The sequence below is a fragment of the Vollenhovia emeryi genome, unplaced genomic scaffold (genome assembly GCF_000949405.1).
Source record: "Vollenhovia emeryi isolate VEMERY1.0 unplaced genomic scaffold, V.emery_V1.0 DF939145.1, whole genome shotgun sequence".
Lineage (NCBI taxonomy): Eukaryota > Metazoa > Arthropoda > Insecta > Hymenoptera > Formicidae > Vollenhovia > Vollenhovia emeryi.
In genome coordinates, this window is record NW_011967221.1 from 1,758,534 (window position 1) to 1,785,360 (window position 26,827).

Here is a 26,827-nt window from a genome sequence, read left to right on the forward strand (position 1 = left end):
GAGAGAGAGAAAGAAAGAGAGAGAAAGCAAGTGAGAGGAAAGGGTAAAAGGTGACAGAGAAAGAAAAGGGGTCACACCAAGATCGCAACAGTATATCATCATCGAGTTGACATTTATCTACCTCTCTATCCTTCCAATTCTCTCTCTCTCTCTCTCTCTCTCTCTCTCTCTCTCTCTCTCTCTCTCTCTCTCTCTCACTCTCTTTTTTGCTTGCAAGTGCATTTTTCTCTCGCTCTTCTAAATTCGTTTTTCTACTTCCTACAAAAAATGTTACCTTTTGGATTTTCTTGTTATTAACCAGGCCATTTTATTTCGTCCAAATCTTTCTGCATATATTTCTTTCTTTGGACTTTAACGATATTAATAGGATAAATTATAGTACTTTAAGGAGGATCGGTCCAAATGACAGTTATAAAGATCTAAGAACAAGTTTTTTCGAGAGTACTATTTACACTGAAATATTCTTTCTTCAACACAAAACAAAATAATTGTGATTGCATTTCTGAAAAATACAATAGTCAATTATCATTCCGAATATGAGAAGAAAATTATATTATTTCAAACATTTTTTCATGTATAATATATCATGTATAACAAATAATAGTAATTTTAATAATCAGTGATGCAGATGTTGACATTAAAATTAAAATATTTAGCTCATTTTTTAATTATGTTTATGTTTATAGACTATATTTTTGACAGAAAAGTAAAAGAAATTTCAACATTAAAATATGTTTACTGCATTTATTATTTATTTATAGAATCAAATATTGATTAAAGTAATTATATTAGTATTTAATTTACAGTATTGCAAACTGTACTTTTTAAAATCATTTTTGTGATAATCATTCTGATTTCTGTCTGTGCGCGTGTGTGTACGTGTGTGTGCGCGTGTGCGTGTACGCGTTCGTGCGTTAAAGAAAACTATTCTATTTTTTACTCATTAACGCTTGTGTGTGTATAGGTGTGAATTATATTTTTAAAAAATTAAAGTTTAAATAAAATAATTTAAATAAACTCTTTCTCTTATCTCTACAAAACTTATCTTAAATCACAAACAACATAGCAAGAATGTTTTTATTTTCAAATATTTTCTTTGAAAAGTTAAATAGATTAATTTCACTTAACATTTTTCTATTCCTCTTTTTTTTTTAGATCTCGTATGGTACAATATAATTATGTCTCTCAAGACTCCCCTCAATTGCAAATATGTCGCAGTTGTCTATTATTACTTCTCCCGGATAATCCTCATTTAACGGCCACTAAATGTATTTGCTAAGGAGTAGATGAGATCACTGCTTGATTTTCTTGAACCTTTCTTACATTGTTTCGCATTTTAATTCCCGGAACGATTATTAAGAAATAATTTTGGATGCAAGCTTTATCTATTCAATAAAAAGAAAAGAGACAAAGCTAATCACTTATCATCGATTAATCAATTTTTTATTTTAAATATATTCAAATCTAATAATATTATTTGTTAAAATATATGATTATCTATTATTTTTCCCTGATTTTTTTTAATTGATAAGTGCACTGATATAAAATTAACAAATATGGCCGTGTCTTTGTTAATTAACAGCCTTATTTGTTCAATTATTTACAGGAATGATATGATAATGATATTTTAATATAAAAATTTACATTTACTGTTTATTAGCATACATCCTGACATCCTTATTCAAACAGAATACTGTGATTTTATGTCTTCATTATGCAATCACGAAAAAAGTATTTCAGACTTCTGGGGGCCATTAATCTGAATTAGACACTATCAATGCGGAAACAAAACGTCGCGCGCTTGTTACGCAATTATAGCGCAATTTTTACATACTTTCTAGCTGTATTACGTAACATTTTTTATATTTAAAATGAAATAATAACAGACTAAAGTAATAATTATATATATTTTAACGTTAGAGAGAGAGAGAGAGAGAGAGAAATACGACAAGTTTTTAGTTACAAAGGACTTAGAATTCTTCTATTTTTCTTTTGTTTTTGATATCTAGTTAAAGATCTTTAAGTGTACAAACACTATCGTAGAGCACTTGAAAAGAGCAGAGATCTGTGATCAATCTCTTGTAAAACTGGTCAATTTCACTTTTTGTAAGTCTCCTTAATTTCAGTACTAAAGTGTATATATACTGGTCTATTACTTTATTAATTTTCATTACTTTTTATTTTATACGGAGTCGATCGGTTTGGATTATGAGGGATTTAATTAATGCTAAAATATTGATGTACGAAGGTGAAACGACGAATACACGTTTCGGCGACGCTCGTCGTGTTTTCCCGTTGTCGCTGCCGTCACCGATTTCCGAACGTTTCCGATGAAACGAAATAGCTATAAAGTAGGTGAGCAAGACTAGGAAGCTGATATATCCGGAGGGTTCACGTGACACCGATCCGTCCCCGCATCCGTTCTGGGTATAGTCCGCTGTATAGGTCATGCGGAGAGCTCCGGATTGATAACGCAGTGCCGTAAAACTCCTACTCGTCAGCGCCCTGAGCGAAGCTTTTTTGGCTTGCGGCATTAAAGTTGCGCTCCATGAATTTCACGATCGGTCCCAATCTTGCCCGCCGTCCTTGCCCCTGTCCGCTTAAGCTCTCAGAGTCGATCGCCGATCGATCTAAAATCACACAATCTGGTATTCGATTAAAGCTCGCATTGCTCCAAGTCTGATTTCTCGTTTTCATTTTGCACATCTCACGCTTGCGCAATATACCTGATATTTCGAAAAATAACAATATGTTTTGTGTGTCACACGGCATGATTGCTTGATAGCATTAGACACCGCAGAGGGGAACATCCCAAATGATGGGAGGATGTGCGGGAAGTGGCGCGGGAACCTCGCCGCTTACCATTTTGCTGCTCAGAATTTTCATCGGGGATGGACACCACGTGTCCACGGCGATTTTTTGAAAGTCAGAATTTTTTTTTAGACGCTGCGCACGAGAGTCAAGTATATTTTAGGAAGTTGTAGTTAAAGAAAGGAAGAACTAGTTAAAACAAGTTTACAGAGGTTTGTTTCGAAATTCGTATTTTCTGATATTCAAGGTCAGACACGTGATTCGTCCACCTTTCAGCAGCTTATCATTTTTATCTATCAATGTTCTTCGCCATGATTCTTTGAGATTACATATTTGTTGGTATTTAATGTTAACGGAAATAATGCTCTCTTTGCAAAGGAAGCGAACAGAGAGAGGAATATTAACAGCGAAGCTGAAAAGATTTTTATTAAAGCATATTGAGCTTTGACTGCGCCTAATGTACATTGATGCAATCGTATCTTTAATTGGTTGAGCAGTTTCCATCAATACTGATTGATGATGTCCATCAATACTGATTGAATGCGTCGTATGCCAAGCTGGGTTTGTAATAAACGGAAATTCTCAATCCTATTGGCTCAAGGATTTGTTTATAACTATTCATTCCAGTTTGATATATGTGTTTACCATATTGGTCTTTTTTAATACTTCAATGAATTTTGTTAGACGTTTTTCTATAGTATATGTAAGAATACTATGTATGTATTTTCATGTGTATTACATATGCATTTTTTACGCATCGCGTACCAAGCTAGATTTATAATAAACAGTAACTCTCAATTGTTTTGCTTCAAAACTTATTGTTTAAGGTTACTAATTCAAAACTGAAACATATATTTATTTCTGATTATTAATATTTTAATCCATTTTTGCCACACGCTCTTCTAGCAATGTAAAAATACTATGTACAAATACGATGTTTATAAAATAAATAAATTAGAAATTTAATTGCTCCTGCTAACAATAATTCATTTTTTGCGCATATAAACATCAGATGACTTTTTGGAGAATTTACAACTCATTTTTCCTTCAAAACTTTTAAACTGACGTCTTTTGGTGTCTTGCATGTAAAAGATAACTTTCAGAGCATCTTTAAAATATAACTTTTTGCATATATATATTAATATTGCTACATATTAATATTGCTATGTAATGGCAATTGGGTTCCGTATAGGACGTAATACCGTATCGAAAATCATTTCCGAAAGAGTCAAGGCATTTGGAACGAATTGAAAGGAAAAGTTTTTCTTAACCCAACGGTAGAAAATTGGATTAAAGTAGCTAGAGACTTTGAGGACCTGTGGAATTATCTGAACTGCATTGGAGCAATAGATGACAAACATGTCGACATTGATGTAAATATCACATTATTTCTGTATTAATTTAACAGTATTTGAAATGTGTTATACGTCATGACTTTATATAAGTTTATTTATTTTATTATGCAATGTATTGGGTCTGTGCCGATTTTGCATTTGAAATCTACTTGATTTTCGGCACAGACCCAATACTACGTGTATCGTGATAAAATTATGATAAATAATTTTTTAAAATGAGATTAACTTCGTCCTACAAATGGAAGCTTATTTATTTAGTTTTGAATTTGGATCTATATGAGTTTCAACTTGAAAATGAATGTTTTTAGGCGTTTTAATCATTCCTAACGCAAATTCGTTTCATTGTGCAAATTTTGATTAACTCTCTCGTGATGAATTTTCATTTATTAGAGCATAGTCGGTGTGTAAAAACATGAGGGAAAAGTGAGAACGCCCAGATCAAAGGTGCCGACAGAGAGTGACTACGTTTCCACCGAGGGTCAGAGTCGGGCTGGAGTCGGGTCAGAATCGGGTTGGGGTCAGCGTTTTTGCGGTGGAAACACCAAACCGGGTCAGAATCGGATTGGGGTTTGGTGTCTCCACCGCAAAAACGCTGACCCCAACCCGATTCTGACCCGACTCCAGCCCGACTCTGACCCTCGGTGGAAACGTAGTCACTGTGACTGCACCGTTATTCATGCTCAATGGATATTTGCACGTACACCACACTTCAAATTTCGCGCGCTATTACGTCACTACGTATGCTCGGTCAGCCCTGTGTAGCGTCGGTTGGTATCGATACTACAGGTATCCTAACCCCACAACCGTAGGATTTTAAGAATTAATAACTCTCTTATTAGTGTCGAGCGACGATTTTAACTCTCGGATTCGTGTTTTGCAGGCAAAAATACGCGGTTCTGTAAAATTTCATGAAAAACGGTGAGTAAGAGACTCTCCTTCGGTATTACCCAAATCTTTATTTGGAACATCGTATCTTTCGTTTTGACCGCCCAACCATATCATAAGAAGTCATCTTTCGTTTATCACCAGAAACGTAATGACGTTGAAGCGTTAATGCGATTCATAAGCATCATGCGTAAGTCGGAAAACAACGACAATCGCACAATACACGCCGCTTGAAATGCCAAGGTCTCGTCGGCATGAATTGTTACTGTAGTAACGCCAATTCGTGAGGTTATGATTACGACGAGGGACGCTCGTTGCCGATGCGGCCCTAACTCCGCTGGGATGGCTGTAAACAAGATTTTATACTTTGGTTTGGCGTTGGTACTGACGAATCTGTACGTGGCCGCTAATAACGGTGTCACCAGTGTCAAGTGTCAGTTTGGTAAGCCAATGCGTAAACAGGTGTCAGCCGAGCCCCTGAATGGCATGTGCCTGCGAGATATCGCGTCCCACCTGTCCAAGACATTGCAGTCCATCGTCGACGAGGAGCTCGGCGCTTCTTCATTTCAGAAGATGATTGACAAGATGGAATTCGTGAATGCCTCCGGCAATCTGGATGCAAAAATCAGTGCCTTAGTTGACAAATTTGACAATAAACTAATGTCGTACATTAACATCTTCAAGCAAGTCTACAAAGTTATATACAATATACTGACGCGCAATCCGCTCCCTGCCATTTATTCTAGTCAAATAGTCGATTACGATATGATGGAGATGAACAGAGTTTCGGACATTTGTACTGATATCATGAAAGGTATCTACTTATTAAAGCAATTGGTGGTTGCGCTTTAGACGTCGTAATGTATCGTTGAGTTTCATTGCAGAACTTGCGACGCAGTTAAGAGGTCAAGAGTGGAAGAACATGCATATACTGCCAATAAACGAACCGGAGGCAATGTGTGGACCACCTACAGTGACTCACAATATCGGTTCTCTTCTGTTGTCCCAGTACTGCCCTGAAAAAAATGTCGTTCTGCTTTTGGAACACGGCGTATCCATGTCTGAGCCAGAGCTAACTTTAATTCAGATAACGGCCAAAACCATTGTAGATATGCTTTCTGAAATGGACAATGTTACTGTTGTGGGCCTTGCCAATTCTACGCCTCTGCTTTGTAAAGATAGTTTGTTGAGGGCAACTGATATTAATAAGTTTCAACTAACCCGTTATATTGATAGCTTAACTAGAACAGGTAATTAGAAATTACTAGATAAGTGTCTTTCAGATTTTTTTTATTTATAGCATCATTTTTGTTTCCGTTTTTTAGTTAACAGTCTATCTACTTTTTAGTATATTTTTATTCTTATTATTTCTGCTAACGAAACAATATTTTCCGTTCAAGATTTCATTTTTTCGTTATCTGCAAGATTAAAAATCAAATTTTTTATTTAACAATTGATTTAGTGTTAACCTATTCAGTACTTTTTCGTTATATTTAAATATATGTATATGTTATATAGTGTTTATAAAAAAAATATATATAGATTTCAACTCTGAATTTTCTTTCAGATTCGAGTGAGGTGACAAAGATTGATTTCAGAAAATTAACGCAAAATCTAAGGGGTGAAGTGCTTATTATGCATTTGACTAATAAAGTACAAAATATATCAAATGTACAAAAAATTTTTGAAATAATTTCGGGAAAGTTTAAGGCTTATCTCAAAACTGTTATTGTCACAGGTAAGCTAGCTTCATTATTTTACTTCAATTATGTGGAAAACTATTTTATATCGTCGTTCGTTTTTAGACCAGCATCCGTCCACTGTTATTAAAAAACTAAACAATGACAGTATCGTAATTCTTCCAATGCAAAATGTTCTTGGATATGAGATAGGAAAACTATTTTCTTGTTTGCAATGCCTTGATCAACAGAAGAAAGATTTTTATGTCTCAGATCCATATATTGAGCCATATAGCAAGACAATGATGATATCTATTGGCCAAGTCACAAAGACTGCATTATTATCCTTGGATATAAAATTACGCGATTTTCTTGACGACATAACATATTTTAATGTTGGTCCGAACGTACATGCTATATTCTTCGATAGCAAAGGAGTGGTTTGGATGCATAAAAATTTTCCTAGAATTGAGACAATAGTTGAGCAATCGCTTAAGGTGCATTTACAAGATATTGAGAACATAGATAGTCAAATAGTGTTAAAAATGATAAATGAGAGCAAAGGAATTATGGATGTATATACAAAATTGGGCAAGCAGGTAAAATAATATCCATAAATAAGCATTTTTTCCAAATATAAAATACGTGATATTTCCCTTTAATGTTACGATGTAGAAGCGGTATAGATGGAAACATTTAATTTATCATGATTTGATAATATGTCTGGTATCAACAACTGAGGAGAGAGTATTGCCTATCGCAAGAATTGTGCCTCCTCTGCCAGCAAATATGTTACACCATCGCCTCGATCTTATGCTTCAAACTATCGTTGACAAAAACACACTCTGCATTTACAGAAACAAGATTGTAACTTTATGTAAGAGAATAAAATATTTTGTCTTGGTAACTATTCTTCATAAAATTTGTAAAAATATCAAACTTTTTTTTTGTAGCAATGGGTGTAATTTATCTATCACCATGGTGCTTTCAATCTCCAATAGAACAGTTGAAACAACTGGAAACAGGTTCAGCTATAAATGTACAAAGCTATATGGCATACATAAAAGACGTAACAGGTCTGTTGGCTAATCCCGGTTTGCATCCATCTGTAAAACCAGATGTAGCAATGCTAGCACAAGTTTTAGAACATTTCAAAAAGCAGCATGTCGAGGGTTCCCTAAATAAATTTGTAATAAGAAGGTGCGTATAATTTTATACAAGTTACCACAATGACTTATAAAATAATATTTTTTAATTTTATTTATTTTGTTACTTTAGATACATTACCAGTACGGTCAGTGGAGTATTGGAAATATTTCCAGGGATGATATTAGATTCTAATTTTGATCCTAAAAGGCGAATGTGGTATGGGAAAGCACTGGAACAACTTGATAAGATAATCTTAACTCCACCTTACTTGGATGCAGGTGGATCGGGTTATGTGATTACTCTAAGTAAAACTGTGAAATATTCTGTGGCGACTGGAAACGCAAATTATGCGATTGCTATCTTGTCTATGGACGTTACAATGGGTTATGTTATGAGATTATTGATGGAAATGTTTCCATTCTGTTATGATACAACTGTAAAGTGTTTCCTAATGGATGATAAAGGCTATTTGGTATCGCATCCGAAGTTGTTGGAAGCGACAGATAAGATTGAACAGCAACATTTAACGCACAAAGAACTCTTAGTGGCTAATGATATATTAAATCACGGATTGTTCGTGAAAAAGAAATCTTGCGCCAATTATTTAGATGGTACTGTGCAAAGGTACTATCAGTTTAACACGTCGCTTGATGAAGTACTCACTAATATAGCACACGGCGAGCACTGTGTTAGATATCAAGTAGCTGCTGTACCAGGTACCAATGTATTCCTTGGTGTTGTCAATATGACAACTCAATGTAACTTACTTAGAGCTTTTTGTCCATGCAGCACAGTAAGTTCACAATTTATTGTACTTTTTTATTCTAAAATATTTCTAAGCTTATTACATGATACATTGTATCTGTTCATGGAATATTACAGATGGATCATTCGTGCTTGAATTGCAAAAGTATGGAACAAACTGGTTGTGAATGTCCTTGCGAATGCTCCTTGTATTCGTTCAGCTGTACACAGCAAATTACGAACGATCTGGATTCCTGTCCGCCTACGTATGAACAGGGATCGAGTTTACAAACTCCGTGGATAGAGTCAATGAATTTAAAACCGTGCCCATCTATCAATTGCAAATCATATACGACAAAGAAAGACTGTTTGGGTATCGTGGATTGTCAGTGGTGTCACGTCGACAATGATGGAGAGACTCCTTTGCAACAACCGTTTTGCTCTGACATGTCCGTATGTTTCAAGGGAATTCTTGGAGCTCCGATACCCTACAGCGATGGCACTTACAGTAAGTTTGTCTTTTTCACATCTTTGTACATCACCATTAACCATTAAATAACAAAATTATACCTTATATATTTTTCCAGATTCACAAGCGACAGACGAAATCTCAGTACGAGAGTGGCCGTCAGTTGGACCGGTAGCTGGTGGAATTCTTGCACTATTCTTGATCGTAGGCGTCATTCTGTTTTGCTACAGACTCCGATCTGTGCACTCGAGTCTAGAGCATCAATGTTTGCATCTCCACACCTCGCCTGATACACTGAGAATGACGCATATCGAGGGCGATCCGGAACCGGCAGAATTGGATCAGACTAAGAATAATTTGGATTGTCTCGTGAGAGACACTATTGCACCTATATCACCGTACAGAGTTTCGACCAATTACAGAAGACCACCCGGTGGGGACAGCGATCATGGATATAGCACAATGACGCCTCACGATGATTCTGAACAACAGACATTCGCTTCCGAACCGTTGTTAGCCATCGACAATAACGTCGAATCAGATTTAATCAAACAATCCGACATCGGAATGCCTTCCCTTATGACATATTTGGGATCGCCGCATCACGTTTTGGCGCCTGTAACTGTCCATCGCGATATGGAAACAAATTACTGTTGAGTATTAAAACAATTCACTGCCATTTATTTAAAAAGGTAAGACAAAACGTAATTTCCTCGAAACATTATTGTAAGAAATCATCACAGTTTTCTTCATAAAATATACAATAATCTCAGCACATAAGAATTATCTGGTAAGTTTATCTAATATGTAACTAAGTTTTTTGTGATTTTTGATACGAAAGACATTGTATTATTTTTCTACGAGACTGTTCATATTATTTTTATTATTATCGAGAGACGAAAAGCACGAATTCTTTATTATGCTTGAAAACAGACATAATTTTTATAAATTGTATATAAATACTAAGGCCTTCCATAAGTGCTAATAACATTTGATAAAGTATAGTATTAAAAGCTTCCCTGAACAAAGTATTAGAAATTATGAAGCTAATTTTATAAAGTAATTTAAATAGCTACTATATATACATATATATATATATATATAAAGCGAGGAACTTAAAGTACACTTTTATAAATAGATAAAATAATAACAAATTATATTTATATAATTCTAATTATATAGATCGAACAATCTATAAATGTAAGATGTCAAAGTATATTTTATACAAATAATATAGTTTGCCAAGTAATATCTCTTAAATCTTTATGTAAGAAAATTAATAAGATAATAGTATATTCAGATATACATGTAGGGTGTCCCGGAAGTTTATAATTATCGTATTATCCGTTACTAGTTTTACAATTTTTTATTAAATTTTTTTCTAACTAAAATTATTTTCGAATTACAACCATTTAAAATTAGAATTTTTTACACAACAAATTTTTATTAAATAAAAATCTTTTATTTAAACCATCTTTTTTAAAACTTTTTATAATGGAACTTCTTTATCTTGAAATGTATTTTATATTAAATTATTTAAAAAATTCTATCTGTCCATGTTATTGTATTTTTCGAGTGTTGGAAATTACAAACTAATTATTTTTACTCTGGTGTTTTTCTGAAAAAAAATTGGGTACACTCTAGGATAACGAAAAAGGATGCACAGCAATTTACATCATGAATAGAGTTCTGGTTAACACTTAAGTTAAACATAAAAATCGTTTTCAAAAAGATAATTTGAAAATTTTTGTTTGAGCTCTGCCATGCTGATGTAAATGATGTAAAAGTTTTGTAGATTAGAAGGGTCAAAAGTGGTCCGTTCTTGGCTTTTCGACATAGTAAGTTTCAAAAAATTCATCACATCGTTTTATAGATCTTTACTAAATATATAAATAATTATTATAACTCATTAAGATCTGAAAAGTGATATAAAAGGTAGGAAGGTACAATATTTAAGAATATTGCTTCAGAAATTTTAACTTAAAAGACAAATATCTCGTAAAGAAGTTATAAGTAAAATTGCATATCCACGAGAAATTACCAATCTTCGCCGGAACACCCTGTATATAATTAAGAGATAAAATTTTATAGTATTTTACTTATAAATAATGAACATTTTATAGTATTTATTTTTAAATATTGAAAATTAATTAAAATATAAAATAGTGAAGTAAATACCGAAATACTACCCTCACACGGTCCGTGATTGAATCATATGGTTGAATGTTCAATTAATGATTAATGATAACATAACAGATACATACACATTGAAACACTTGTTTTGTTTTTGAATTTTTTGATGATATATAAGACTGCCGATATTTTATTACGCCCCATGACTTATTTTTACCAGTTTCTCTTCTTTTTTTAGACCTGTACTGCATACTTACATGTATTATCATACTTTATATAAATAACAGTGCCAAAACGTTAAAAATATAAAGAAATAAATTGTGCAAAATAATGTTAGAAAACTATACAGAGTATACAGGGTGGGTAAAAAGTCTTGGATCTCTGAACGTAAAAATTCTCGTTCTTTTCATTTCCGAAGTTAAAAATGAAGGTTTCCATAAAAAAATTTCAAGTTGACCTTGAAATGACCTCTAAATTTGACCTCAAGGTCAAAGTCAAGATCGCCGTCAAATGCCCCACCTTACGCCATACAACTTTTGTCTGAAACATGTTTTTCTACATCTCATTCCTTCCAAGATATTTCAGGGATTTGGGACTCTTTCCCCACCCTGTATATAGAATCTAGAGTGTACTATTTCTATTATATCTTTGTTCTCTATTCTTATGCGAATATATTTAAGTATTTTTTCTAAAATGACCGTAATTTTATCAATGCAAAGCGTCATCATAATGAAAATAACGAGAGGAGTGAGAGAAATCTAGAATATGTTAACGACAGAACATGTAGATTCCAGTCGTCCTTATCAATGCAAGACTATTAACGTAAAACGAATATAATTTTAACAATGTTTACATGAATATTTTTATATAGAAACATTAAAAGTAACCTAAAAATAAAATTTATATTATTATAGCAGTTACAGTATAAGATTTTTTACAAAAGCATTATTTAAAGTTTTATGATTATTGTATTTTATTGACATAATACAATACATTTTTATTTATGCGTATTTCTTCGATATATCTTAACATAAAAGTAATATAATCGTAATAAAAGTTCAATTTCCTGTAGTTTTTAGTTAAAAAGATAGCAGTGATATAGAAAGTATTAGAATGTAGTATCAAGCCTGCACAACTGGCTAAAATAACATACTTGCTTGCAAAAAAAATGCGCCGAAAGGCGTTTATTCAACCAGTTGTACTGACTTAATTTATGCTACAATGGCGATGATGAACTTACATGAGATATGCGTATACCAGTTTGATTTGTACTTACAAAGAAAACTAACATCCGTCGATGTATTGTTAAGAATGCAGTGTAAAATACTATTTTATATTTGATCTTTTTTTACGATGTATACTACGCACAAAGTTTGTGCCGAGCGAGATATAATACATTGTATTAGTGTTTTTTACTATTAAAGTCTGCATTTTACTTTATTAAATAAAAAACACATTACTGCCTGTATCCCTTTCTACACAACATAAAATACCGGGGACTAGGGCTGGTGATTTCCTTCGAAGGCTTCGATATTCGAAGCTTCGAAGTTGACTTCGAAACCTTCGAAGCTTCGAAGTTATCAAAAGTAACAGCTCTACTGGGGACATTGTGATCCTACAAAAAGGAAGATATGTGGAGGGTATTGAGTTTTTCGCATATACAAAATGAGTATGAGATATTTTAGATATTATATTATTCTTCCTTACAAGTAGTTCAGTACAAGTACACGGTACGATGATGATCAAGAAGAATATTAGGATAACTAAGGTATAAAGTCCGGATTTTTTCTCAAGATTACAAAACCTTCCATGATCGGTGTCAACGGTATGTACTCCTCTGTAGCGAGTTCTGCTCTCTCACCGTATGCCAACAACACTGGGGTGGTATGCGTTTGGAAGCCCGTGATGGTCTTCGGTTTGCCCGCTTGGCCTACGACGTCGACGGCAAGTCCGACTCTTACAGGCACGGCCAGTGGATTTAAATCCTCGTCAAATGTCACCAGCATTCTGGGTTGCATTGCAGCAGCCAGCGTGTACAGGAGATAATGTGAACGTCCAAGAATAACTGAAAACGTATAACGTCAATAAAACCAAGTCGTGCTTGACATTATAGTATTTTTATATGGTAATTTTTTACATCTGAAAATTTGATAATGCAAAGAATTACAGAATTAATCAACCGCAGAGAAATGTCAGAAAATAGAATCGAAATTCTCTTATGTGTCACGAATCTCTACAAATGGATTATTAAAGAAACTTGTTATCATCGTAATAAGAATTTTCATAGAAAAAATAGCTTATCCGCTTGCAAAAATTGAAATGCAAATAGCAAGAAACGTATCTTTAAATCTATCTCTCCATGTCGAGAATATACACTCACTGTTTTTTACATCCAAGAAACCGATTAGCGTGGACAGAAGGCCGGCAAGAGCAACAGGACTAAGCAGCTGTCTGTCGCTGTGGTAAGGCGATAGGGTAAGCGTGCCCTTGCCCAGATGCGTCAAGCCTTGTGCGATACGCACCATAAAGAGGTTGTTGGGATCCTTCGCGTGAAACTGGGCCAGCTGTCTCAACATAGCGGCCAGTCGCGCATTATTCGTGCCGGCACCGACCAAACCCATGGCGAATATTGCGTTGTGCGCTACCTCGGGGTCGCTGTCGTGTGAAAATTTGGACAGCGTGTCCAAGATATTCAGTTTCGGATTCGATACCGATATGAGACCAAGAGCTAGCGGCACCGAGCGGCGAATCACAGGCTCGCAATAACGCAGAAGGTGGCCAAAGGTCCTGTAAGCCATCTCGGCACCAATCTCCTCTCCCATGGCGATCAAGGCAATACCGAGGACAGCGATAGCCTGCTTGGAGCTGAGATCCTTTTCCTTCTCCTCTTTTTTCTCTTCCTTCTTATCTTTGTCTTTACGCTCGCCCTTTTCCTCCTTTTCGTTGCTCGACTCATAGTGCTCCGAGCAAATATGCAGCAAGTGCTGGATCTTGAGAACGTTCCCTGTACCGGCATACGCGCACACCTCTACCAGCGTCGTAGACATCGACCTAAAAGGCTCATGAACTATCTCTAAAGCCGCTATAATCGCTTCCGCCGCTTCCTGTTTACCCAGGAAGCACAGTCCCAATCCGAGAGCCAAAAACCGCGCGTATGTATCTTTAAGATCAGATTCCGATTTATCCATCAGCGTATGCATAATCGCTGTGGTAACGTAAGCGTTGCAGGAACCAGCAGCAACCATTCCTAATGCTAAACCAGTCATACCCAACACTTCCCAGCTCGATTTAGTGTCACTGAGGACCGGTGTCAGTAAGCCCAGCACGCCTTCTCTATTGGAGCCAGCATATGCAATACCAAGGCCAACAATGGCGCCGATACGCATGGTGTTGCTGCTGTGCAACACGTAATCGGAGAGTAGAGCCAAAGCAGGATCGCATTCATTCCTCACACCGCAGTTGACAATTCCGCAGGCCAACAAGGCACCGGACTTGATGTAGTCCTCCGACGAGTAAAGGTACTTATCGATCGGCGTCAGGCCACCATCGACGTCCCACAACAGGATCAAACCTAAAGACGCGGTTGCGCTCAACATACCATGCTCCTTGTTCTTGTACAGCCACTTGTTACCATCTTCAATCAGCAACTTGTCATGGCCGAACGCGGCGTTTACAAAACCGTTGACGAAACTTGCCGCGAGATTCTGCCGCGCTGAATCAACCTGGCCGCCACCGAATGGCGGTCGCGAGTTCTCTAGATGAGACTTGTAGACATCCTCAGGTGTCTTCGGCTCCATTATATCCAATTCACGTGCCAAGTTAAGGAAATGATTGTTCAAGTGGGAGTTGGACATTATCTCGAACAGATCGTCGTCCTCAATGGTAGCTTCGTGCAGTTCTAGGAAGATTTGCTGACGACCCAGCATGAAGGCCAATTGCTTTTGCACAGAGCTAAAAAAACATACAAATTTTACTCGAAAAGTGTCAATTATTTTCAAATATCTTGGTAAGAATTTTAGTAAAATATCTTTAGTTAAAAAAAGACCAATTATATTTCTAAATAAAACATTGAAAACATATTTACAGATCTCGACAGTTTGTGAAAATCGATTCGATTAGTGGTAAATCGTTCAGTTGCATCGCCAGTCTGATTGCTTGCGGATATTGCCCAAATTTTCGATATAATTTACAGGCAACATGAAGAAGAGTGCTGTTCTCCGGGTCGGCTACATACGACACGCAGCTCGTAAGATAGAGACACACACGCTGGTACGCACTTTCATCGACGTACTGTTCCAACAAGTCCAACCTCTCGATTTCCATTAGGAGGTCACACGCCTCTGTTTCTGCATTATGTGCCATATTGTAGGGTACAATCTCGTGCACCAGAGCAATCAATTTTTTGTTTGTTGCTTCAACATTGTCGCCCGTGACTTCATCCCATTCTCCTGCCAGTTCTCCTGACAAGTGTCTAACATATTCATGTCCCCATTCACCAATCGCCAGTGCCGAGCCCGTGAGTCTATACTTTAAACAGTCTCGGCCCTCGCCCATAGTCATTGCCAGAACCGAAATAATATCGGAACATAATTCCTTACATTTGACATTGGTCATCTTTTCGTGTATGCTTTTCATAGTGTCATAGTGGGGTCGCATAAATTTCAATGGCTTTGGTACGCTCGTCATTGATGTCGTTGACGCACGAATATGCGAACGCAAGGATTCCAAAGCAGGATAATGAAGCTTGGTATTGGTATCCTGCAGGCGCTCCACAAGCAAGGTTAACTCCTCTTGTAGAAGCTTATCCTCTTCCGACTAAAGGATAAAATGCATTTTTCATTATTTTCATTTATCTTGACTACAATTATTTACTTAGTTTCGACATTTTTAAATTTAGAATCATTATTTGAAAAAAAGTAAAAGTAATTGCAAGGACACCAAACCGTTCAATCATAATTACCAGACTATTTAGGAATAATTACTCAAATGTAATATAAATTACAAGAGCACTGCATCAGGTGGCCTTTATTTATATAATTTATATACTACTGATACAGAAATTGCAAACACAAATTTAATTTGCAATGAAATTAAAATCTCTCTTCGATGACAAAGCGACAAGTATCAATCGAATGCAGGTTAATTTCTCACCAGTTCATTTTTATCATCTTCTTTGCCATTCTTCACCTCTTTGATCGGTTTTGCTTCCGTCTTGGTACTTTCCGGCATTTTATTCACTTACTTTCTAAACAAATAAACCAAACAATTAAGCAATTTTTGCCCTCAACAAGCCTGTTCGAGATTTGAGGTTAAAATATGTATTTAAGAGGTTTTGCGAGTCACCATCACGGATACACTACATAGAGCGGCAACCGTATCACAGTATAACAAGTAGGGGCACTCTCTGTCGGCACCTTTGATCTGGGCGTTCTCACTTTTCCGCCATGTTTTCATAAGCGCCAATAGTGTAAAAATCCTGTAATTAGTCATTAGAAAAACATGGATGCGCAGTACAGATCGGCGCGAACGTGAAACAAAAGAACGAGTGACCCTACTGGTTATACTGTGTTAAAAGTATAAAAAGATTATTGTAACAAAATGACACACGTTTCTCATATATTTAACAATTATTTACTATTAACACACGATTGGTTCTATGCAAAGCTAATAAATCTATTGATTGATAATATAAAGAATAATGTTAAAAAGAAACAGTTAATTTATAGTAAACTATAATATCTATTAGATACTTGATTTTTAAATTAAAGTTAATGTCAGCACATATTCTTGTCTTGTTACCTTCAAGCAGCCATCAATCTGCAGTCAATATGCTGTTAATTGCGAATGATAAATTGACAACACGAGTTATCGTCAAGTTGCTGTCACAAATTACCTTTTTGCGATTATCAGATTCATGCTGACACGTTGCACTCAATTTGCCGTTGTTAGAATTAAAATTCACGTGAGTTCAAATCGACATACACAATGCTGACTCACCTTGTTCTGAGTTTTTCGAAATTAGTTACTTTAACGATTATTGGCAATATGGCAGCAAACTCGGCGCATTTGGCTATCTGGATAATAAAAAATTTTAATAATTCACATCAGAATTATTAAAATTAGAAGTATTAAAATAATTCAATGATCAACAAGTTCAAGTGTTGTCACAATTAGTATTTATTTTTTAATAACTTACTTCTGTGTACATGGACGGAAATTTACGTTGTCGTTTACATTAGTACGTTACATAATTATTATTCATTATTATTGAGCCATTTCATGAAATGCAACATAAAACAAGTGTAATTTATTCTTTAACTCAAAATAAAAAAACTTGTAGAGAAATTGAAAATTTGAAGTAAAATGGAAAGTTTGAAGCAATAATAGAAAATATATTATAGACAAAATCAAAATGTCTAACTTATTTTATTTCAGAAATGTCTCAAAAAATCATATTACTTATGGTATGACCCAATATTTGCTATTCACATGTGTATACAGGGTGTCCCACCCCAAATAACTTCTTATTTTTGATCGCAGAAAAAAACGTTTTACACAAAAGTTGTTTAGTTCGAAGGGGGACATAAGTTGGTGCCATTAGTTTGACCTTGACGAGTTGCTTGAAGGTCACGTGAAGGTCACCTTCAATTTTTTTAATGGAACGCCCTATTGTTTATTATACTATCTTTTTCTACTAATTAATATGAACAACTTTCGTCTGAAACATTTTTTATTTGCCTAATACTTTTTAAGATATTCAAGAGAAAATTTGTAACTTTTTCAATGTTTAGCTTATGATATCTCGATAGCTCTTTTTCGGAGGGAAAAATAGTACAGGACTTTTTTACTTTATTTGGTCTCAAGAATATGCTGTTGCAATAGTGCTCCAATTATTGAAAATTTTTGTGTATGTAAATTTGGTATACGTTACAATACACAAAAATTTTGTGTATACACAATACATATGAAATTGACATAATTCTTAATTGTAACATTGTATACATTTATTAAGTTCTAAAAGTCCCCTATGTGCTTTTGTTTTAAATATTTGTAACTTGAGTCTCGATTAAAATTTCTTAATTGCAAATAATATTTAGAAGTAAAATAAATTGCTCTTACTAAAAATATAGAATAAATCAATATAAATTTTTCATATTTGAATAATCTATGACAAATTTCATTCAAAAGCGGTAGACAAAATTATTTATTAGTTGAATTTGTGTCAATGAAGAGATAGGAATCACTTACTTTTTTACTTCCAGCCTTTTTTATATCTTTCTTTCACGTCACCCCACTTTACCAACTAGATTTACGGCGAGAGCAATTCTTTTACTTTTAAATACAATTTTCGTTAAAAAAATTTTGATTAAGATCCAAGTTACAAAGATTAAAAATAAAAGAGCACTTAGAGATTTCGTAGGACTTACAATGAATGCTGTTAACATCAAATATGTGTATTTTTGTGTCTTCCTAGTCCAAATTTACAATCTTCTATTTCACTTTTTACTTTGTTAGATCAAATGCCATCAATATAAACATTTGTTATTAAATATTTTCTGCTTTTGTTTTTAACAAATAAACTGTTTTATGTATAGTACAACTTTATACATTATAAAGTGAAACGTATTCACATATGCTTTTTATAAACTACTGATATAATAATCATCTATGTAAAAATTTAACATGTGTGATACCCGGTAAAAACTTTTCATGCATAAGCATGCATAAATATATAGTATCATATAAAATTATACATTAAATATGTCCATATATGTTTTTACATAGTAAATTTTTATACAATTCTATATAATTTTTTACATAAAAGCAAGTATAAATCTATGAAGTTATACAGAATTGTGTAGAATTCTATAAAATTATATAAAAATATGTATGGACACATTTGATGTATATTTTTATATAATTCTATATATTGTCACTTCCTCACGTCACGTGCGCGTTCTACACGTGTCACTCGCACTTACACACACGCTCGCACTCGCGCTTACGAAATGACTCGAACTCGGGTCAACGAGAAAGGAGCTTTATTAATTAAATACAGCTGAGCGGAGGAGAATCCGTCTTTACTATTTCAAAACTTGTCCGAAAATCCCGTAAACATCTCCCGTTGCTAAAGAGCGCTCCTTTATCTCCTATCGATTACAGCCCGATCCAGTCGACTCGCCAGGATCGCAATAACGCGGGCGCAACAATATTTATTCATGTTTATGCATGAAAAATTTTTTACCAGGTATATTCTAAATTATTTTGCTTATTTCGAAAATATAACTGTAGAATAAGGTAAAATTATTTTAGAGTTACAAATTACAAAGTAGAGGCGGGACAATTTTCTAAACAAAAAATTGATTAATATTTGAAATTATAGTATTTACGAGTGATTATAAGAGTGAGATAAGACAAAAATAAAAAGTATATGTATGTATAAGTATAAAAATTTTGCACATGTATTGAATACTTTGTGTATATATATATATATATATGTATAAACGCATATATGCATAATTAATTAGATAATAAATGCTAATGTCGTTTGTGAGATTCAAAATAAAGTAAATTATTAATATGTGTATATATATACCAAAAAATGTATATTATAGATATATTATTATGTATGTATGTATATGATAGATATATTATATATAGATAAATAGAGTATTCTTTTAGCTTATAGAATAAAAATTTAACTTATTGTATATTATTCTGCACGGCATTGGAAACAAATGAACAGTTTTAGTCTTCTTATAGAAACATGATTCTTTTTAAAATTTATGGAAGTACTTAATTGCTGAGTTATATCAATGTTAAAACGTTGAGAACACAGAAGCGTCTATATCATTAAGTAGCACTAGTGACGTAGTAATATTTTGGTGTATCAAAAATTAATCCAACATCATAAGATTACTTCATTAGGTATAAAGGCCTTAGAACATCTCATTAAATATTATTTAATATTTGTTTTAGTTCCATTAAATCGTTTAGCTTTCCTGTTTAAAAAGACCGTACAAAATGATAGCTATCAACCATTATAATCTTTACTTACCAAGGGTTATTCTATACTATACATAGCTGCAGATTCGTACAAGCATCAAGAAAACTATTCCCAGAACGACATCTAAGGTCTTGTTTCCAGCGCTATTCCTGAAGGCTGCGGCGTCGCCCATTTGGAACGTATGGGTAGGACTAGACATCCGGCCGTCGCCGCCGTTGCTGAATGCAAGCACTCTTAGATGGTATGCTTTGCCTGGACTCAGATTCTTGATGTCAGCTTCAAGCTTGGAACCACCTGGTATGATTGTATCGTTTGCTGTACTCATGTCTTGATCAACCTCCCATACACGTATTTTGTATCCGATCAGCGGCTCTTCCTCCAAACTCGGTTGTACGTAACGCCAGACTACTCTCACCGTTGACGGGTTTACACCATATACATTCACCGATGAAGGCGGTTTCTGCGGTGCCTTACGATAAGTTCGCTCCAGGTACCGTTCGCTCTCGGGACCTTCTCCAGCGGAGTTATAGGCCATTACCTTTAAGAAATTTATAATCCTTATTTAAATCTTTTATTTATACATTTTTAATAATTAATATTACATATACATATATTTCAAATTGACAGTTGGATTTTTCAAATATATTCTTAGTAGATGTTCGTATAGAAACACAAATAGAAGACTCTTTTGCTTTACCTTCACGTAATAATATGTATCTGGCTGCAGTCCAACGACTAGTGACCAAGGGCGGGTGGTACGTGACAAATAATAAGTAGCATCCTCCTCGCGGTTACTCTCTTTCCAATACTTGATTCTGTGACCGATGAGTTTGCCTCGCACTCGTTCACGAGTCTGTTCAATCGGTAGCCAGCTGACCTTCAAGCTGGTACTATTGTAGCTCATGGCGAACACTTGTTGTGGCGCAACCTGCGGCATGTCCTCTGCGCTGTACACCGTCTTAATTTCAGATACTGGACCCTCGCCCATTGAATTCATCGCTTGTACTTTCACTTCGTATTCCGTGTAATAATAACTGGATTGGATCGATACGACATTGCTACCAATGTTGCCATGTTCTTTTAAGGACAACGACTGAAACTCTGTGTCATGTCCTTTGCGACGCCAGAATATCTTATAATATACTCCAGGACCGTTCTGATCAGACTGACTGAGAGGATCCCATGTAATTGTAAGATCTCCGATTTTTCCTCCACCACCACTGATATTGGATGGTGCTTTCATAGGTTTGTCGGGCGGAGTGTTGTATTGAGGTGAGGGAGTTGATGGTGGGCCGTAACCAAATTCATTAAAGGCAAGCACGCGGAACTCGTACGTGGAATATGGATTTAAAATATTTTCTAGATATGCCTCTTTTCGGCCGTTATACCTATCCATCTCGACAGCCGTAATATCTAAAAGTAATTATATACGTGAAATAAAGTTGCACAAAGAAAATAGATATAATATAGAAGTTTTTGAATATTAAATTTTAAATTGCGAGCATATTGAAGGAATCACAATTAATAAGGAATTATTTCTATAAGAAATCATAATCATCAAAGACAAAACTTACTTTCTACAAGAGGAAACCATGTGCGATTCCAATTTGTTCGCGCGCTGATTGTATACATAGTTATCGGTTTGCCGTTCAGGGCACCGTTGGTCCACCGTAATGTGGTTGAAGTTTTGCCGATATTTATAACCTGCACTCCACCAGGTGGCCCCGGTGGTCCCTGCACGATCAAAGTAAGCCTGCTCGATATTTCGCCGACAGCGCTTCTCAAGATACATTCATACTCGCCGGCTTCAGTAAATGTGGCATTTATGATATCCAGATATTCACCACCGATACGTAATCGCGGATTATTCTGCATATCCTTATTACGGATGCGCATACCATTATGCGTCCAAATATATGCTACGTCCAACATTTCGTCTGATTGGACTAAACAGCGCAATGTCAGATTTGAATTGTAGTCCAGAACTATCAGTGGCGGCAGTCTTTGAATAAATTGTGGTCCACCTACATAAACAATATAATTAGTTAATTAGCTGCTGTGTCTAAATCTCTCTCTCCCCCCCCTCTCTATATATACATACATAAATTTTTACTATAATATAAATATCAAAGATTTACTCTGATAATTGATACACAATTTAATGCATTCTATTAACGTTTCTTTACATTAATATTTCTTGCAAATTCAAAATTTCTTTGAGTGTCAAATAATTGACTTACGTAGTACGATTAATCGACCGCGAGTTTCATCACTGCCATATTGATTTTTTGCAGTACATATGTATGTTCCCTCATCGTCTCGCGATACTGGACTGATAATGAGATTTCCACCTTCAAGAATTATCCGTCTACCGCCCGATCCAATTAAATTCCCATCTTTCTTCCAAGTAAATTTTGGCCTGGGCGCAGCTTCGGGTTTGCATACAATTGTGACGTTACCACCTTCAGCCGCATATGTCTCAGATTCCATAGGCCGTTTTTTGAAGGAAGGTTTCAATGCTGAAACATCGAATAAGTATCATACAGTGATGACACTATGGAAATAACGATCTATTATTTTCATTATTAGTGTATTGTTGGATATTGAGAGATATAAATACTCACACAACACCCTAAGCTGAGCTGATGAGTACGTTGTTTTTAACTGATTTTTAGCGCGGCACTGATACATGGCCTGGTCTCTTTCAGGATCCAAACGTCGTATGTTTAGCACATTATCTTGTATAGTATAACGATCTCTATCTTCAGGCGGTAGAGTATACGTATCCAACAATTCTCCATTTCTAAACCAACTGTAGGTTACATCCGGTATCCCAAACGCTTCGCAAGTCCAAATTAAATCCGCCCGATTATCCATGTGCTTGTCGATTAAAGGTATGGTGAAATTAGGCGCCGCTTGTATGGTCAATCGCATGGAATTTTCAATAGATGATCTGTCGTTATGCACTCGGCAAACATATTCGCCTTGATCCTCTACTCGTACATGTGGTATTATCAATACCCGATTGTAATTTGTCGTGTATGCTCCACGCGGCAGAACAGAACCCCTTCTTGTCCAATTGTACGAAGGGACAGGACTGCAAAAATTAATTATTATAATTACAAGATTCATATATGTAAATATTTTCACGCATAAAGGTATGTAAATTTAAATAGTATGTAAATGAAGTATCGCAAGTAAACTTACTATCCAAATGCGATGCATTCTAATCGTACTTCTTCTCCAGCTACTGGCGCTTCCGGAAATGATTTTGGAAAATTATTAGGAAATTTTAACTGCTGGAAGGAGGCTGAAAAATTTAGAAAATTGCTTATTATACTATCATTTTCTATTCCATCAAATGCTTAAAAGACGACTCCACTTACAGTGCATGTCCACTTTTAGTGGGAAGAATGGCCCGTTACGTCCGGTATCAGATGCAACGCTCTTAACATTGCATGAATAATTTCCTCGATCGATTGTTTCCAATGCAGAGAAGTAAAGCGCCCCGTCATGCGAGACAAACACACGTTTGTCCTCCTCAACCAAATTGGGAAAGTAATCGCGTGCCCAATAATATTTGACACCTGGAAAATGCTGCGGGGGATCGCAGTAAACTACTTTGCCCCAATGATTATCTCCGCGCTCCTCAGAACGTTTCAAATTAAACTCCAAGATGTATCCAAATGACAGTTCAACGCTCTCAGAGATAATCGTGCCAAATTCATTGATTGCCTTGCAATGATACGTACCACGATCTTGTGTCTGTAAGCAATAAATAATTAAGTAAAATGGACTGATATCCATTAACACATATACATGAGATGCTATTTTAAATGACCCAGGCAAATCAAGGTTGAATTTATACCTCTGTTGTACGCACACAGATACAATGGCCGCGTTCAGCAGGCACAACTGTTGAGTGAGCGCTCAATGATTTCTTAACATGATTGGCTGGATCTGAAAGTATTAACCAATCATACTGAGCGCTCACTCAACAATTGTGTCTGCTGAACGCGGCCTTTTAGATCCAGCCAATCATATTAAGAAATCATTGAGTGCTCACTCAACAGTCGTGTCCGCTGAACGCGGCCAACGATTTCTTAACATGATTGGTTGAATCTAAAAGTATTAGCCAATCATACTGAGCGATCACTTAACAGTTGTGTCTGCTAAACGCAGCCAATGTAAAGCGGGGGGGAGTACACACTTTTGCATAAGTGCATAAGCTTATATTGTACATAACGAATTTGATTGGTCTATAAGCAAGTGCATAAGGAAATGGAGTCAGGCTCTGGAAACGGTACTATCTCCCTTCGAACCAACAACTTTTATCCCAAGTGTTTTTCATATTTTGTATACCTTTTGAGATCTTTGCCTGGGTTATTTAAAATGGGATACCCTCCATATTAGTTCAATACAAGTTTCTAAAGCGATACTTTCTGATACAACGTTTGAAATAGAATCTAAAGATAATTTTACCTGTTCTGGCTCATAAATGATTAAAGTTCCACCGCTCACGGTGTATCTGGTATTTGAAAGAGGATCTATTTTCGTTGCAATAAGTCTGTCGTTTTCATAATCTTCCTTAAACCATTCGTAATTAGGAGCAGGGTAGCCTCCTGCCAAGCAACTTAGCGAAACGTCGTTGCTTATTCTCCTTTTTGACACATCGAATACCTTGCTGGTGGGTTGCTTTATGAAATACGGTCCTCTCGGTATTTGAAGGGGGTTCTCAATATCAACTCCATATTGATAAGTGCGATCGTCGTCCACTAAATTATGAAGAGTGACAACAGACGCTTCACAAATGTACAACAAGTCTTCTCTGCCGGTGACTTTCTCTAGTCCCCAGCGCTGGAGACTATTGGAATAGGAGTAAGCTAAGTAATCCCTTCCTATTACATTGTCATTAGGCTCGGGCAGAAAGGCATTGTCCATGTTCAACAGCGTTGTACTATCAGCCTCATTGATCCACAGGCCACTCTGGAGTTTTACTCCGGTGTACCATTTGCGATGTTGCGGATCCTGCCACAACAGTTGGTAGAGTATAAACCCATGCTCCTCAATTGAATTAATAGCGAGCAAGTCGCTCTGGAACGCCTGGCAATTTCTGCGCGCATCGTCCCGCAGTCTTAGCGGACTCTTGACGAAACGATAGCACGATTCTTGAAATCGTGTCCAATGTTGGGGACACTCGTAGGCTTGTTCCCCGTATAGGATGTTTTGTGCGAGTGCGGGATGCGAGAGAATTAGTGAAAATACAGTGACGGTTAATAAATGAAACATTATTCCGAATGTCTTGTAACTATACACCAGACATTTTACAATTTCCACAAGGTAAGGTGTTACTAATCCCGATTGCGAATATTACGACATTAGAATGTGACTTCGGAGAATACAACAGCATTGACAGAACATATTTCTCAACAGACACGCTTTGTAGATGACCACTTGATTAATAGGTGCAGTCTCGTTCACAAGTTTCGGCACGCAATTGAGGCGTCCAATCGAAAGGTTTGCTGTAAAGATGAATAACAAGGTGGTATTCACTTAAATCTTGCGAATCTATGGCGAATGATGCTTTCGAAGGGGACAAAATTAAACAGATAATAAAATAAGAAAATTCGTTAAATAAAAGCACAAGTATGAAGTCACGATGCAACGCTACATCGCTAGACACTCCCTGTTGACGAACAGTAACGGAAATCGACGAACGTCGACGACACCATGGGGAATGTAAAAAGGGAGGCGAGCAAATGCGCATATTGACGGCTATTGGACGGCAGCGTCCAATGAAATTGAGGCCCAAGTGCGCCCGCGAAATTCGAACGCAAAAACAGTCACATACGAGTAACATATACTTAAAATTAAGATTTGTGAAAAATTTACTTACTTTTAATTGTCCTCGTAAACTATATCTTTTCCAGATATTGGGTTTGTTTTCTGTTCCTGCACTGGTGAACTAGTGCAGTAAGCTAGAATGAGAAAAAATATGCTTGTCTTACTCCAATTTATTGCACTAGTTCACTATAAGTGTAGGGACAGAAAACAAGCCTATTATATCTGGAATATATATCGAATAAAATTATAGTACAAGAATGCTTTCGTAATGATAATTGAAAATGATTACGTATGTGGAGAAGAGATATATAATTTACAAGGACAATTAAAAGTAACTAAAGTAAGTAAAGTAAATAATGTAATGTAATTTTCTTTCTCATGAACGCGGCCATTGGCTGCGTTCGGCAGAAAAAGCTGCTTTGCAGCTGTTGGAAAATTCATGGATCTGATTGGCGTATGCTCTTAAATTTACTCGAGATTAAGAGAATACGCCAATGGCCGCGTTCAGCAGACACAACTGTTGAGTGAGCGCTCAGTATGATTGGTTAATACTTTTAGATCCAGCCAATGCTCGCGTTCAGCAGACACAACTGTTGAGTGAGCGTTCAATGATTTCTTAACATGATTGGCTGGATCTAAAAGTATTAGCCAATCATACCGAGCGCTCACTCAACAGTTGTGTCTGCTGAACGCGGCCAATCATATTAAGAAATCACTGAGCGCTCACTCAACAGTTGTGTCTGCTGAACGC

General features: G+C 35.8%; 4 protein-coding genes across 5 annotated transcripts in view; 1 reads left to right on the forward strand and 3 right to left on the reverse strand.

Moving 5' to 3' along the window:
• LOC105566341 (sodium- and chloride-dependent GABA transporter 1-like) overlaps positions 1 to 1,716 on the reverse strand; it is a 12,179-nt gene extending 10,463 nt beyond the window's left edge. Inside the window, exon 1 of the mRNA XM_012020258.1 lies at positions 1,645 to 1,716. Coding sequence (XP_011875648.1) covers positions 1,645 to 1,675 — 31 coding nt within the window. The 5' untranslated portion in view covers positions 1,676 to 1,716. The remainder of the gene's footprint in view (positions 1 to 1,644) is intronic.
• A 2,933-nt stretch (positions 1,717 to 4,649) lies between these two features.
• LOC105566343 (VWFA and cache domain-containing protein 1) lies at positions 4,650 to 10,339 on the forward strand. Of its 2 annotated transcripts, XM_012020261.1 has the most exons (11): positions 4,650 to 4,952; positions 5,047 to 5,084; positions 5,196 to 5,865; positions 5,936 to 6,301; positions 6,619 to 6,789; positions 6,857 to 7,329; positions 7,406 to 7,607; positions 7,684 to 7,930; positions 8,009 to 8,672; positions 8,762 to 9,131; positions 9,211 to 10,339. In XM_012020261.1, the coding sequence occupies exons 3-11, from the start codon at positions 5,343 to 5,345 to the stop codon at positions 9,747 to 9,749; spliced, it is 3,555 nt and encodes a 1,184-aa protein (XP_011875651.1). In that variant the 5' UTR covers positions 4,650 to 4,952; positions 5,047 to 5,084; positions 5,196 to 5,342; the 3' UTR covers positions 9,750 to 10,339. The 2 variants fall into 2 exon arrangements, with proteins under 2 accessions (XP_011875651.1, XP_011875650.1); XM_012020260.1 differs by lacking the exons at positions 4,650 to 4,952; positions 5,047 to 5,084 and having other exon boundaries at positions 5,117 to 5,865.
• Positions 10,340 to 12,895: 2,556 nt separating this feature from the next.
• On the reverse strand, positions 12,896 to 16,602 carry LOC105566344 (26S proteasome non-ATPase regulatory subunit 2). Its single transcript, XM_012020262.1, has 4 exons — positions 16,377 to 16,602; positions 15,310 to 16,040; positions 13,606 to 15,176; positions 12,896 to 13,290 (listed from the first exon to the last, which is right to left on the reverse strand). The coding sequence occupies exons 1-4, from the start codon at positions 16,452 to 16,454 to the stop codon at positions 12,989 to 12,991; spliced, it is 2,682 nt and encodes an 893-aa protein (XP_011875652.1). The 5' UTR covers positions 16,455 to 16,602; the 3' UTR covers positions 12,896 to 12,988.
• Positions 16,603 to 19,875: 3,273 nt separating this feature from the next.
• LOC105566348 (contactin) lies at positions 19,876 to 25,983 on the reverse strand. Its single transcript, XM_012020268.1, has 8 exons — positions 24,715 to 25,983; positions 23,619 to 23,997; positions 23,440 to 23,542; positions 22,857 to 23,329; positions 22,473 to 22,751; positions 21,807 to 22,256; positions 20,930 to 21,645; positions 19,876 to 20,770 (listed from the first exon to the last, which is right to left on the reverse strand). The coding sequence occupies exons 1-8, from the start codon at positions 25,519 to 25,521 to the stop codon at positions 20,300 to 20,302; spliced, it is 3,678 nt and encodes a 1,225-aa protein (XP_011875658.1). The 5' UTR covers positions 25,522 to 25,983; the 3' UTR covers positions 19,876 to 20,299.
• Between the last annotated feature and the right edge of the window lie 844 nt (positions 25,984 to 26,827).

Bases quoted from the DNA above. Each gene is read 5' to 3' on its own strand.
- LOC105566343 (XM_012020261.1), top strand. From the start codon at position 5,343: ATGATTACGACGAGGGACGCTCGTTGCCGATGCGGCCCTAACTCCGCT. The intron at 5,866-5,935 runs GTATCTACTTAT...GTTTCATTGCAG, and splicing joins TTGTACTGATATCATGAAAG to AACTTGCGACGCAGTTAAGA. The intron at 7,330-7,405 runs GTAAAATAATAT...GTTACGATGTAG, and splicing joins ATACAAAATTGGGCAAGCAG to AAGCGGTATAGATGGAAACA.
- LOC105566344 (XM_012020262.1), bottom strand. From the start codon at position 16,454: ATGCCGGAAAGTACCAAGACGGAAGCAAAACCGATCAAAGAGGTGAAG. The intron at 16,041-16,376 runs GTGAGAAATTAA...TTTATCCTTTAG, and splicing joins AAGATGATAAAAATGAACTG to TCGGAAGAGGATAAGCTTCT. The intron at 13,291-13,605 runs GTGAGTGTATAT...ATACGTTTTCAG, and splicing joins TTTCTTGGATGTAAAAAACA to TTATTCTTGGACGTTCACAT.
- LOC105566348 (XM_012020268.1), bottom strand. From the start codon at position 25,521: ATGTTTCATTTATTAACCGTCACTGTATTTTCACTAATTCTCTCGCAT. The intron at 23,998-24,714 runs GTAAAATTATCT...TATTGCTTACAG, and splicing joins TCATTTATGAGCCAGAACAG to ACACAAGATCGTGGTACGTA. The intron at 23,330-23,439 runs GTAAGTTTACTT...TAATTTTTGCAG, and splicing joins GAATGCATCGCATTTGGATA to TCCTGTCCCTTCGTACAATT.